Raw genomic sequence first — 14,230 nt, 5'->3', positions numbered from 1 at the left:
GTCATTTTCACAGTGTTGATTCTTCCAATCCAAGAACATGGTATATCTCTCCATCTATTTGTATCATCTTTAATTTCTTTCATCAGTGTCTTATAATTTTCTGCATACAGGTCTTTTGTCTCCTTAGGTAGGTTTATTCCTAGGTATTTTATTCTTTTTGTTGCAGTGGTAAGTGGGAGTGTTGTCTTAATTTCATTTTCAGATTTTACATCATTAGTGTATAGGAATGCAGCCTCTTCAATAAGTGGTGCTGGGAAAACTGGACAGCTACATGTAAAAGAATGAAATTAGAACACTCCCTAACACCATACACAAAAATAAACTCAAAATGGATTAAAGACCTACATGGAAGGCCAGACACTATCAAACTCTTAGAGGAAAACATAGGCAGAACACTTTATGACATATATCACAGCAAGATCGTTTTTGACCCACCTCCTAGAGAAATGGAAATAAAAACAAAAATAAACAAATGGGACCTAATGAAACTTAAAAGCTTTTGCACAACAAAGGAAACCATAAACAAGACGAAAAGACAGCCCTCAGAGTGGGAGAAAATATTTGCAAATGAAGCAACCGACAAAGGATTAATCTCCAAAATTTACAAGCAGCTCATGCAGCTCAATATCTAAAAAACAAACAACCCAATCCAAAAATGGGCAGAAGATCTAAATAGACATTTCTCCAAAGAAGCATACAGATTACCAACAAACACATGAAAGAATGCTCAACATCATTAATCATTAGAGAAATAGAAATCAAAACTACAATGAGCTATCATCTCACACCAGTCAGAATGGCCATCATGAAAAAATCTACAAACAATAAATGCAGGAGAGGGTGTGGAGAAAAGGGAACTCTCTTGCACTGTTGGTGGGAATGTAAATTGATACAGCCACTATGGAGAACAGCATGGAGGTTCCTTAAAAAACTAAAAATAGAACTAGCATATGACCCAGCAGTACCGCTACTGGACATATACCCTGAGAAAACCATAACTCAAAAAGAGTCATGTACCACAATGTTCACTGCAGCTCTATTTTCAACAGCCAGGACATGGAAGCAACCTAAGTGTCCATCGACAGATGAATGGATAAAGAAGATGTGGCATATATATACAATGGAATATTACTCAAGCATAAAAAGAAACAAAATTGAGTTATTTGTAGTGAGGTGGATGGATTTAGAGTCTCATACAGAGTGAGGTAAGTCAGAAAGAGAAAAACAAATGCTGTATGCTAACACATATATATGGAATCTTTAAAAAAAAAAAGGTCATGAAGAACCTAGGGGTAAGACGGGAATAAAGATGCAGACCTACTAGAGAATGGACTTGAGGATATGGGGAGGGGGAAAGGTAAGCTGGGACAAAGTGAGAGAGTGGCACAGTCATAGATTCACTACCAAATGTAAAACAGATAGATAGTGGGAAGCAGCCGCATAGCACAGGGAGATCAGCTTGTTGCTTTGTGACCGCCTGGAGGGGCGGGATAGGGAGCGTGGGAGGGAGGGAGATGCAAGAGGGAAGAGATATGGGGATATATGTATACGTATAACTGATTCACTTTGTTTTAAAGCAGAAACTAACACACCATTGTAAAGCAATTATACTCCAATAAACACGTTATAAAAAACAAACAAACCCAAAACAGTTAACAAAATGGCAATAGGAAAATACATATTTATAATTACCTTAAATGTAAATAGATTAAGTGCTCCAACCAAAAGATACAGACTGGGTGAATGGATACAAAACAAAACCTGTATATATGCTGTCTACAAGAGACCCACTTCAGACCTAAGGACACATACAGACAAAGTAAGGGGATGAAGAAAGATATTCCATGCAAATGGAAATCAAAAGAAAGCTGTAGTAGTAATACTCATATCAGACAAAATAGACTTGAAAGACTGTTACAAGAGATAAGGAAGAACACTATGTAATGTTCAAGGGATCAATCCAAGAAGATATAACAATTGTAAATACATATGCACCCAACATAGGAGCACCTCAATATATAAGGGAAATGCTAACAGCCATAAAAGGGGAAATTGACAGCAACACAGTAATAGTGGGGGACTTTAATACCCCACTTGTACCAATGGACAGATCATCCAGACAGAAAATTAATAAGGAAACATAAGCCTTAAATGACACATTAGACCAGATAGACTTAATTGATATTTATAGGACAGTCCATCCCACAGCAGCAGAATACGCTTTCTTCTCAAGTGTACACAGAACATTCCCCAGGATAGATCACATCTTGGATCAGAAAATCAAGCTTCAGTAAATTTAAGAAAATTGAAATCATGTCAAGCATCCTTTCCGACCACAATGCTATGAGATTAGAAATCAATTACAGGGAAAAAACTGCAAAAAACACAAACACATGGAGGCTAACAATATGTTACTAAATAACCAGTGGATCACTGAAGAAATCGAAGAGGAAATCAGAAAACACCTAGAGACAAGTGATAACGAAAACACAATGATCCAAAACCTATGGGACACAGCAAAAGCAGTTCTAAGAGGGGAGTTTATAGCAATACAGTCTTACCTCAAGAAATAAGAAAAATCTCTAACAACCTAACCTTAAACCTAAAGCAACTAGAGAAAGAAGAACAAACAAATCCCAAAATTAGTAGAAGGAATGAAATCATAAAGATCAGAGCAGAAATCAATGAGTTAGAGATAAAGAAAACAATAGCAAAGATCAATAAAACTAAAAGCTGCTTCTTTGAGAAGATGAACAATATTGATAAACCTTTAGCCATACCCATCAGGAAAAAAAGGGAGAGGACTCCAATCAATAAAATTAGAAATGAAAAAGGAGAAGTTACAGTGGACACCACAGAAATACAAAGGATCATAAGAGATTACTACAAGCAACTATATGCCAATAAAATGGACAAATTCTTAGAAGGGTACAACCTTCCAAGACTGAACCAGGAAGAAATAGAAAATACAAACAGACCAATCACAAGTACTGAAATTGAAACTGTGATAAAAGTCTTCCAACAAACAAAAGTCCAGGACCAGATGGCTTCACAGACAAATTCTATCAAACATTTAGAGAAGAGTTAACAACTACCCTTCTGAAACTCTTCCAAAAAATTGCAGGGGAAGGAATACTCCCAAGGTCATTCTATGAGGCCACCATCACCCTGATACCAAAACCAGACAAAGATGTCACAAAGATAACTACAGGCCAATATCACTGATGAATATAAATGCAAAAATCCTCAACAAAATACTAGCAAACAGAATCCAACAGCACATTAAAAGGATCATACACCATGATCAAGTGGGGTTTACCCCAGGAATGTAAGGATTCTTCAATATGTGCAAATCAATCAATGTGATACACCATATTAACAAACTGAAGGATAAAAGCCATATGATCATCTCAATAGATGCAGAAAAAGCTTTTGACAAAATTCAACACCAATTTATAATAAAAACCCTCCAGAAAGTAGGCATAGAGGGAACTTACCTCAACATAATAAAGGCCATATATGACAAACCCACAGCCAACATCGTCCTCAGTGGTGAAAAACTGAAACCATTTCCACTAAGATCAGGAACAAGACAAGGTTGCCCACTCTCACCACTATTATTCAACACAGTTTTGGAAGTTTTAGCCACAGCAATCAGAGAAGAAATAGAAATAAAAAGAAACCAAGTCGGAAAAGAAAAAGCTGTCACTGTTTGCAGATGACATAATACTGTACGTAGAGAATCCTAAAGATGCTACCAGAAAGCTTACACCATATACAAAAATCAACTCAAAATGGATGAAAGACTTGAACGTAAGACTTGAAACCATAAAACTCCTAGAAGAAAACATAGGTGGTACGCTCCTTGAGATTGTTTTTGGTGTCAAATCGAAATTATCATCACCAAGACCAAAGGCAAAAGAAGCAAAAACTAAACAAGTGGGACTACATCAAACTAAAAATCTTTTGTACAGCAAAGGAAACCATCAACAAAATGAAAAGGCCACCTACCAAATGGAAGAAAATATTTGCAAATCATATATCTGATAAGGGGTTAATATCTAAAAAAATATAAAGAATTCATACAACTCAATAGTAAAAAAGCAGATAAATTGATTAAAAAGTGGGCTGAAAGTCTGAATAGACATTGTTCCGCAGAATACATACAGATGGCCAACAGGTAAGAAATGATATTCAACATCACTAATAATCAGGGAAATGAGAATCTAAACCACAAAGTGGCTTAGATACCACCTTATAACTGTTAAATGGCTTTTATCAAACAGATAAGAACTATTAAGTCTTGGTGAGAATGTGGAGAAAAGGAAACCCTTGTGCACCGTTGGTAGAAATGTAAATTGGTGTGGCCACTACAGAAAGTGGTGTGGAGGTGCCTCAAAAAATAAAAATAGAACTACCATATGATCCAGCAGTTTTAATTCTGTGTGTTTATCTGAAGGAAATGAAAACACTAACTTGAAAGGATATTTGCACTCTCCATGTTGATTGTAGCATTATTTACCATAGTCTAGACATGGAAGCAACCTAAGGTAAGGGTCCATCTATGGATGAATGGAGAAGATGTGGTGTGTGTGTATACACACACACACACACACACACACACACACACACACAGTAGAATATTATTCAGCTATAAAAAAGAATGGAATCCTGTCATTTGTGACAACATGGATGTACCCTGAGGGCATTATGCAAGATAAGCCAGAGAAAGACAGATACCATATGATCTCACTTATATGTGAAATTAAAACAACAACAATAAAAAACCTAACTCATAGATTCAGAGAAGAGACTGGTGGTTGTTATGGGTGGGTGATCAAAAGGTACAAACTTCCAGGACTTCCCTGGCGGTCCAGTGGTTAAGACTCTGCACTTCGATTGCAGTGGGCCAGGGTTCGATCCCTGGTCAGGGAACTAAGATCCCACATGCTGCACAGTGCAGGAAAAAAAAAAAAAAAAAAGCCAAAAGGTACAAACTTCCAATTATAGAATTAATAAATCCGGCGATTTAATGTACAGCTTGGTGACTATAGTTAACAATACTGTTTTGTATATTGAAAGTTGATGGGAGAGTAGATTTAAAGCTATCATTGCAAGAAAAAACATAACTATGTGTGGTAATGGATTAACTAGACTTATTGTGATCATTTCACAATATATACAAATAATATGTTGTACACCTGAGACTAATATATGTTATATGTCAATTATATTTCAATAAAAATTTTAATTAAATTAAAAAAAATTTTTTGAAGACAACATAGGCTTTTTCTGGGGGTAGTACTCTTAGTGGGTATATGAAACCTAATCCAGAGGACAGTGAAAGGAGAAGCAAAATACGATGCTTTTATTTAGAACAAAAATCCGGTTTCTCATGTGAACCCATTGCCCAATTTCCTTGAGACTGCCCCTAATTCTTATTAGTCCCTGGGTTAAAAGGTCTTCTGCTGGCTCACTGCATAACAGACAGTGCCACACTGGTTGTGTTTCTGCCCAGGACAGAACAGGAGGAAATGACCTTTCTTGGAAAGAGGAGGTGTGAGGGTGAGAGAAAATGCCCTGACCACGATCGACCCATGAGACCCTGCACAGGCTTACTGGGTCAGGGATAGAATCACCCTTCCTAGGAATTCTATCCATGTGTCTGTTGAGACACCCTGATCCTTGAAAAAGGCCTTTTTACTCCTTCCATTGCAAACTGCCCAGGCTCGAAGTTCCGTGTGAAGCTCATGGGTCACTTACTGCATTTCAGCTTTTTGGTGATTTCAGGGACACAACCAGATCTCCCTGGCTGGTTGCCTTTAGGCAGAGTCATTGATGTAACGCTACTGTGTTCCTTAGAGAAAGTTCCATAAACAGCAAAGAGGGAACTACTGGATTCCAGTGAGTCAGCTAGCCCGCACTGCTTCAAAGAGAAGCAAAGGAAGCCATCCTCAAGGTACACTGCTGCTGTCGCGTGGAGAAGCTCCCGAGGGGCAGCCCTGAGAGCCGAAAGCTGGGGGAGGAAGGAGGCTTTTCCAGAGTGTTCTTTCACTCTGGAAAAGTCCACTGGGGAAGAGCTTGTCGAAACATCTTTGATGGTTCATTCTCAGATTCTAGTGTTCCTGGTCAAGTCAGACAGGCAGACAGGAAAGGTCAGAAATAGAGCCATCGCCATGGGAAGGACACCAAAAGCAGGGCCATCCTTTGCATATGTGAGTTGTCATTAGACAGACAAGACCCTGCTTTTAGAAGCTGACTTCTCTGCCTCCAGGCAGAGCTGGAGAAAACCACCAGATCTGCTGCAGGCAGATCCCACCGGCACAGCAGCCCTGGGCAGACCCCGGGAGCAGGGGCTGTGAAGCCTCGCAGCCACCCTCCTCCAACTCCCCACCCCAGGATCCTGCATCATCACCGGCCAATGCTGTGCCAACTGGAATCCCACCTGCCCAGCAGCCACCTCTGCGGTGCACGTGGGCACCCCTCCAGTGAAAAACACTGGCTACCACCTCTCTTCAAAGAAGATATTAGGATTTATCTGGACTCCTGCCTTCACGATGCAGTAAAAAAAATAAGAGCACCGTGATGAAAATCTCTGCAAAACCACCAAGGATGCGTCCTCTGCTAGCTGTTCCTGATTTTGAGTCTAATTTAACACCGCTCTGTCTCTGACAGTGGAAAGCTTCAGATGTCTCCAAACAGTTCCTCAAGTTGCAGCCTTGGCCTTTTGCTTCCCGTGGAGCAGTATTCACAGAGGCTTCCTCTTTCAGGCAGATTCTGACTGCAAGCATACTCACCCAGAGCATGCCCCTCGAATAAGACTCTGAACATGCAAGTTACAGGGTGGTACATACTTACTGGGGCACCCAAGGGACTCAGCCCTTTGGAAAAATAAGACAGACCTCTTAATTAATAAACACTGTCCCCCCACTGGAAGCAGCCTCTGTACCTGAGGACTTCCTTCTCTAAAGAGCCTCATGACTTATTTTCTCTCTTATTTAGCCAAACTCAAATGATTGAGAAAACTGGTTTGTCTCTTCAACAGCCACTCAGCTCTCACACCTCCCAGGTACCCATGGGCCTTCTGAGACCACTCCTGACCCCATCCCAAAGCTGTGACTCTTCATCCATGCTTAAGTTCCTGCTGTGTATTGGGTACTGCTCAGGGGATGTGCTGAGCAGGATCTCCCTCGTGAAGCACAGAGCCTTGCAGAGAAGATGGATCACTAACCAGAGCAGTACAGCACAGAGTCAGAATGGCTGGGTTGGGAGTTCAGGGGATACTGGAGCACAGAGCAGCAAGCCCTGGTGAGTGGGTCATACCCCAGGAGGAACGAGTTTGGCTCAGCACCTTCCTTGCCATATTCAGTGAGGTCCCCATGCACATAAAATGCAAGTAGAATGGCCTTGTAGAGTGTGATCTTTACGAGAACCATATCTTATAACCTGTACTAAAAACATTTTGCATCATATTCTTTAAGAATCTATAATTTAGACCATCAGAAATCTCCATAATTGCTGCTCTTGACCTTCAGCTCCTTAAACCACCCTCAGCAGAACAGCTTGAGAATTTCATTATGCTGTACAGAGCCCGTTGGGCAGGAAGACAGCAGGTCACGGGGACAAAGACACCCCCCCCACACAGAATTAGAGACTGAGGATTAAGAAGAGGATCAGTAACCCTCCCAGACTTCAGACAACCCTACAAAGCTACAGTAATCAAAACAGCATGGTAGTGGCACAAAAACAGACATATGGATCAATGGAACAGAATAGAGACCCCAGAAATAAACCCACACACATATCATCAATTAGGCTTGGACAAAGGAGGCAAGAATATACAATGGAAAAAAGCAAGTGGTGTTGAGAAAGCTAGATAGCTGCATGTAAACTCCCTCACACCATACAAAAAAATAAACCCAAAATGGCTTAAAGACTTAAATATAACACATGACACCATAAAACACCTAGAAGAGAACATAGGCAAAACGTTCTCTGACATAAATCATACCAATGTTTTCTCAGGTCAGTCTCCAAAGGCAATAGAAGTAAAAGCAAAAGTAAACAAATGAGACCTAATCAAACTTATAAGCTTTTGCACAGCAAAGGAAATCATAAAACGAAAAGACAACCCACAGGCTGGGAGAAAATATTTGCAAACGATGCAACTGACAAGGGATTAATTTCCAAAATATACAAACAGCTCATACAACTCAATAACAAAAGAACGAACAACCCAATCAAAAAAATGGGCAGAAGACCTAAAGAGACATTTCTCCAAGGAAGACATACAGATGACCAACAGGCACATGGAAAGATGTTCAGCATTGCTCATTATTAGAGAAATGCAAATCAAAACTACAATGAGGTATCACCTAATACCAGTCAGATTAACCATCATCAAAAAGTCTACAAATAATAAATGCTAGAGAGGGTGTGGAGAAAGGGGAACCCTCCTATACCATGGGCAGGAATGTAAATTGGTACAGTCACTATGGAAAACAGTATGGAGGTTCCTTAAAAAACTAAAAATAGAGCTACTATATGATCCAGCACTCCTGGGCATATATCCAGAGAAAACCGTCATTCGAAAAGATAAATCCACCCCAATGTTCATTGCAGCACTATTTACAATAGCCAAGACATGGAAGCAACCTAAGTGCCCATCGATATATGAATGGATAAAGAAGATGTGGTACATACACACAATGGAATATTACTCAGCCATATAAAAGAATGAAATCATGCCATTTGCAGCAACATGGATGGACCTAGAGATTATCATACTAAGTCAGACAGAGAAAGACAAATATCATATGCTATCCCTTATGAGTGGAATCTAAAGTATGATACAAATGAACTTACCTGCAAAACAGAAACAGACTCACTGTCATAGAAAACAACTTATGGTTACCAAAGAGGAAAGGCAAGAGGGATGGATAAATTAGGAGTTTGGGATTAGCAGATACACACTACCATCTATAAAATAGATGAACAACAAGGATTTACTGTGTAGCATAGTGAACTATACTCAGTATCTTGTAATAACCAAAATGGAAAAGAATCTGAAAAAGAATACAGAGGGAGGGGGAGCTTGCGCACACAACAGCACGCCCCGATGAGGCTCCTCTCACTTCTCAGGGCTCGCCTCTTGTTTTGGTTCATGCCCCCAGCCTCTGCTCAGGCTGCCTCTGTGCCTGTGTGCCTTTCCATGCCACGCCCACTGCCCTCCAGTTGACAAACCCCTCTTCCACTTCCAAGATTCTGTCCAGTCATGACTTCAAGGCAAGCTTTTTCTACCCTCTCCCCGTGCTGCCTCACCCCGTCTGTAAAATCAACCCCTCCCCCCTTGGTGCCCCAAACGCCCCCATTATATCGCCGCTCACTTTATCATTGTGGCTCACTTTATTACACTTGACCGTTGTATTGTTAATTGTGGGGGGCTAAGATCGTGTCTTATTCAAAATTATCTGTGCCTGGTCCTCCAGACCTTTTTCACATCAGCGCACATAGGAAACGATAATATTTCTGTGGTACGAGAGGCTGCTGGTGACAGAGATCAGTCCTCAGCACACCTTTGTAACCCAGGCAAAGCTTAAACACACCAGTTGAGGAGCTCCGCTTAAAAGACTCTCAGTTAATGTTGATTGAAAAACAATGAGTCAGTCGGTCTGTTTATAGGATTAAGAGATATCTGGAATTAGGCAAAAAAGATCTAAGCAATCAGTGAAAGGAATGGTCCTATAGAAAAAAACATAATGAGTGAACATGGCCCCAGCAGAAGGATAAGTCTGTGGATTTCTTACCCACACGTTCAGGGTCTCCTTGACCAATAGTAGACTCCATCCCCAAGCTGACCTACAGCGCTGCTTTCCAGGCACCTGGTCTGTAATCAAGCCGAGCTGCTTGCTCCCCGCTCCCTGCAACTCCCTTGCTTACCTGCCAACAGTCAGCCCGTTTGTCTTGGCCTCTCTCTCCAGCACAGCATCCTCTCCACGCGTGCCACCCACTAGGACGACAGCCGCCCATCTCCATGGCCACCTCCAACTGAAGACTCCTGTGCTCCCGCGGGCAGGCACGGCCTCTCGCTCTTCGGCCTAGTATTGTGCCTGTCTTCACACGCCCTTGTCTGAGTTCTTTTTGTCTCCGACCCTGTCAATGAGATATAAGGTTCACGTAGTTGAGGACAGTCCTTCTCATTGTAGTGTCTCCTCCTTTACCTGTAATAGGTACAAATAAGTGTATATTGCATTGAATAAAATTTCCCAGGTGGCTATAACAAAACCAGGTTCCTGTCTAACAGGGAGGTGGGGGACTTGCCTGTCCAGGGAAGAGCCAATGTCTCGTAGCCTGCTGGGTGCTAGGAAATAGCCCTTATAGTAAACTGCACTCAGCCCTCTTGTTGCAGGGATTCATAAATCAGGTAATCCTATACAGAGCAGAGCCAGACCCACTGTCCCCAGATCCATTATCTGGGTAGTAAGTAATCCAGACTTTGGCCTGCAGGCCTGGTGAACCAGACCAGGGAGAGAACCCGAGAGCAGCAGCCCCAGGGGTGCATGAGAATCGGAAGTGAAGCCCCAGTTCTGTGCAGCAGAAACAGCTTCCTGCAGAGCTGCAGGGAAGGTCAGGGAGACTAGGAGGACAGGGCGGAGTGTTAAAGGGTGAAACTGCTTGTCCAAGCCCTGTGGGGCATCCACGGGGTTAGTCAGTAGTCAACCGCCCCCTTTCCCCTACAGTTTCTGAAAGGCAAAATAGAGGAGTATCGTGGAGTTCCTTAGAGCAAGTAAATAAATGCTGATTTCCTGATAGCCCTGCACTCTTTGAAGATGTACTGCCCTGAATCGTAGGCCACCCCTAGGCTGTGTCCTGATGTTCACACGTGCACTGGAGTCAAGTCCCATCCCGATCCTTCCATGCTACCGTCAGTAGTATTTCCAAACAGTGGGGCTTTGGTTGGAGGGAGATAAACCCTTCAAGCAACCTTCTTGCATTGAATGGTAATTCTTGTCTCCCCTCTCCTGCTCAGCCAGGCCTCATGCTTGTGGCTAATCTGTCGAGCATCCTTGCGTGTGCACTGGAAGACGTACCGTTCCCTGTCGTGACAAGGGACTGCGTCTCCCCCTGGGTTTGGGGATGTCTGCTCAGACTGAGAAGTCTGATCTGTATTCCCCCAAGCTCCGCTACCTCTGTCTTTGCTTTAGAATTTGGAGAATGAAATTTCTGGTAATGCTTTACTGCCGAGACATTGCCAGAAGTTTCCAGTCATCAGGAAATGTGTCTCACGTTCTGTTAACAGCGGAATCCCCGTCCCCGGTGACCGCCAGTCCTGCACTGATGTGATATGCCCTCTTCCCCCTGCAGGCACAGAGGGTGCGCAGGAAGTGCCCTAAACCCAGCAGAGCTCACCACGCCTCAGGGCAGAAAGCTGGGTCCACGCCTTCTCCGAGTGCCGCTGCACAGAGCCAGACCCCTGGCAGCGGCCCACAGCCCCCGATGGACACTTCAGACCCGGCGTTCGGCCAGACAGGCCTGCCTACCCGGCAGCCGCAGGACTTGGCCAGACCAGCCGGCAGCCCTCCCAGCCTCCCCTGGCCTTTCCAGAGAAGCAAGTCCCTGTTTTGTTTGCCCACGGGAGACCCCTCCCCGGTCTCCTCAGCTGAACCACTGTGCTTTGCAAACACAGACGGCCCGGGACAGAGGGCGTCGGAGCGGAGGCACGGCCACTTCCTCTCCATCGATGACTTAGAGGGGGCCCAGGAGACGGACGTGGACACGGGGCTGCGGCTCTCCTCCTCCGACCTGTCCGTGGTCTCTGCATACTCTGCACCCAGCAGGTTCTGCAGCCCCGTGGAGACACTGCTCCCCTCCGAAAGATGCAGCAGCCTCTGGTCAGAGCGCAGGGCTTCCAGAGAAGGACCCCTGCCCGCTGGGGGCGGCGTGACCACAGAGGCCTCCTGGGCTGCCCTCCCTCTGTTCACCAAAGGGCCTTCCAGCTCCTCGGCCACAGCTGTCACCACTTCCCCAGCTTCCGACACCTCCTGGCTCCCAGAGTCACCCCCAGAACTCCCTTACGATGCTCCCGACGCCCAGCAGACTGGCAGAGGCGTCCTGCCACCCTCAGTGCTGGCCGGAGGCGCGGACAACGACGTGGAGGAGGAATTCTACATCTGAACACACCCCACTCTTGTCTTTCAGACCCACAGGCTCAGGTGCCCCTGCCCCTCTGGGGTCTGCACGCCACCCGTGTTCTCGGCCCCGCGTCCCCAGGTCCTCCGGAATCTAATTATCTATCTCACGGGGTCATTATTAGCACGTTTGACACACCACCCGTTACCTGCAAGGTGGTGGGCTCAGTGGAAATATACTGGGATTTTTATGCAAATAAATTCTCAACAAACTTAAGGCATAAAATATATGTTTTGAATACTCAGTTCCATTTGAGATATGGTTTGGTGCACTTATTTAAATGCTTCATATAATTATTTGAAATGGAAAGAAAACCTAGTCAGCTGGAGTTGATTTCACAATTTTTCATGCTGGGAAGGAAAAACAATTAAAGCCAAAAAACGTTGAATGTGAGAAAGATACCAAGTGACTTGTATGAGAGATCAGTGCGCATAATTCCACCTTACTGGATTCTCCATCTCTGTTGACCTTACCAGGGAGCAGTGGCCCTGAGAATTTCCAGGTACCGTTACAGTGAAAGGAGTCATTGTAGTGCATTTATAATACGATTTTGAGTTCCCAAAACTAGATTTGCACACATCTTTCAAACACATTCACTGTAACAGTTGGGGGTCTACAGAAGACTCCGCTACCTAGATTTGCCTGGATCAATGAGGAAGAATCGTTCTTGGAGTTACAGAATAGTAGGTTATTAGACATAGTGGGTATTCTTAAGTTGCTTCAATTTTTAAAACCACAATCCAAGGGCTATACATACACAGATCTGTGTAAATGACAGGAACCATATTTTGCACTGCTTTCTCCAGTAAACATGCACCATCACACACCCTTTTTCATGTTTAAATAATTCATAACACTTTTAACTGGCATTTTGATTGCACAGGTTAATAAATGCACTCCCCTCTTCTCCAAGCGGGAAGCTTTACACAGAATGCTGTCGTGAACCAACACTGCTGCACGCGTGCATAGGAGCCTTAATTAAAGCTGGAGCTCTAACCTGACCTTGGCCTTGCCCGCCACTGCCTGCTTCTGCCACAGCGTGAACAGTATTTAAATCTCACCTCTCTCCCACTCCAGTAAGGGTATGTTTACAATTCCAGCCTCTACAGTGCCAAGTGCTGGCGTCGGGGACAACGCCGAGCTGTCCCTAGTTGCTGTATACCTTTGGGGAAGAGCACAGACTTGCCTGCCTTGCTTACGTCCCACTCTGGTGCTCCCTGCCTGAATGACTCACGGCCCCGTTTACACCTGTCTGGAAGCGCCCACACCAGCCCAGACACAGCTTCAGAATCCTCTTCAACACAGTCCTCCCGGCAGCCGTTACCAGCGATCAGACTCGAGCTGAAGCCTCAAGTCTTTGCCATCCCTGTAATGAGAACCTTACCTCCTACCCCGAACATCCCGCATATTCCAGGACTCCGAATTACAATATTGTGCTCTGATTTAAGTAAATAAAAATATGGTCTTCTGGGATTCCCTGGTGGCGCAGTGGTTGAGAGTCCACCTGCAGATGCAGGGGACACGGGTTCGTGCCCTGGTCCGGGAGGATCCCACATGCCGCGGAGCGGCTGGGCCCGTGAGCCATGGCCGCTGAGCCTGCGCGTCCGGAGCCTATGCTCTGCAACGGGAGAGGCCGCAGCAGTGAGAGGCCCGCGTACCGCAAAAAAAAAAAAAAAAAAAAAAAAAAAAAGGTCTTCTATAATTCTAGACCAGGAGTGAGCAAATTTTTTTAAAGGGCTAAATAATAAATACTTCCAGCTTTGCCAGCCATACAGTCTCTGTCATTATAGTGTGAAAGCAGCCTATGATATATAAATGAATGGGAGCGGCTGAGTTCCAAGAAAATTTATTTTACAAGAACGGGTGGAGGGTCAGATTTCGCCCAAAGGTCGTAGTTTGCCAACCCCTGTGCTAGACTGACGTTGATTTGAGATCTCGGCCACGGTCAACGATAAAGAACAGAGGGTTGCATCTCTCTGCTGCTGTGGTGCCCGAGACCAAGAAAATACACTGTAGGGGCCACACTGGTGACGACAGAACC

At 44.0% G+C, this 14,230-nt stretch overlaps 1 protein-coding gene and 1 non-coding gene across 3 annotated transcripts in view; both read left to right on the top strand.

Annotated features, from left to right (window-relative positions):
- Nucleotides 1-13,748, top strand: part of FAM124A (family with sequence similarity 124 member A) — a 107,778-nt gene extending 94,030 nt beyond the window's left edge. The window contains exon 4 of one of the 2 annotated variants that reach the window (XM_060129251.1): nucleotides 11,365-13,748. In XM_060129251.1, coding sequence (XP_059985234.1) covers nucleotides 11,365-12,174 — 810 coding nt within the window. In that variant the 3' untranslated portion in view covers nucleotides 12,175-13,748. Of the gene's footprint in view, nucleotides 1-9,980; nucleotides 10,181-11,364 lie in introns of those variants that run through there. The other variant, XM_060129253.1, reaches the window with a different exon arrangement.
- TRNAR-UCG (transfer RNA arginine (anticodon UCG)) lies at nucleotides 4,863-4,935 on the top strand. Its single transcript has one exon. It is a non-coding gene; the product is annotated as a tRNA-Arg (tRNA).
- Nucleotides 13,749-14,230: the final 482 nt, after the last annotated feature.

This window comes from Lagenorhynchus albirostris, chromosome 18 (genome assembly GCF_949774975.1).
Source record: "Lagenorhynchus albirostris chromosome 18, mLagAlb1.1, whole genome shotgun sequence".
In the NCBI taxonomy this organism is placed as follows: Eukaryota; Metazoa; Chordata; class Mammalia; order Artiodactyla; family Delphinidae; genus Lagenorhynchus; species Lagenorhynchus albirostris.
The sequence above is the reverse complement of the archived record's forward strand: the minus strand, read 5'-3'. Positions and strand labels throughout refer to the sequence as shown.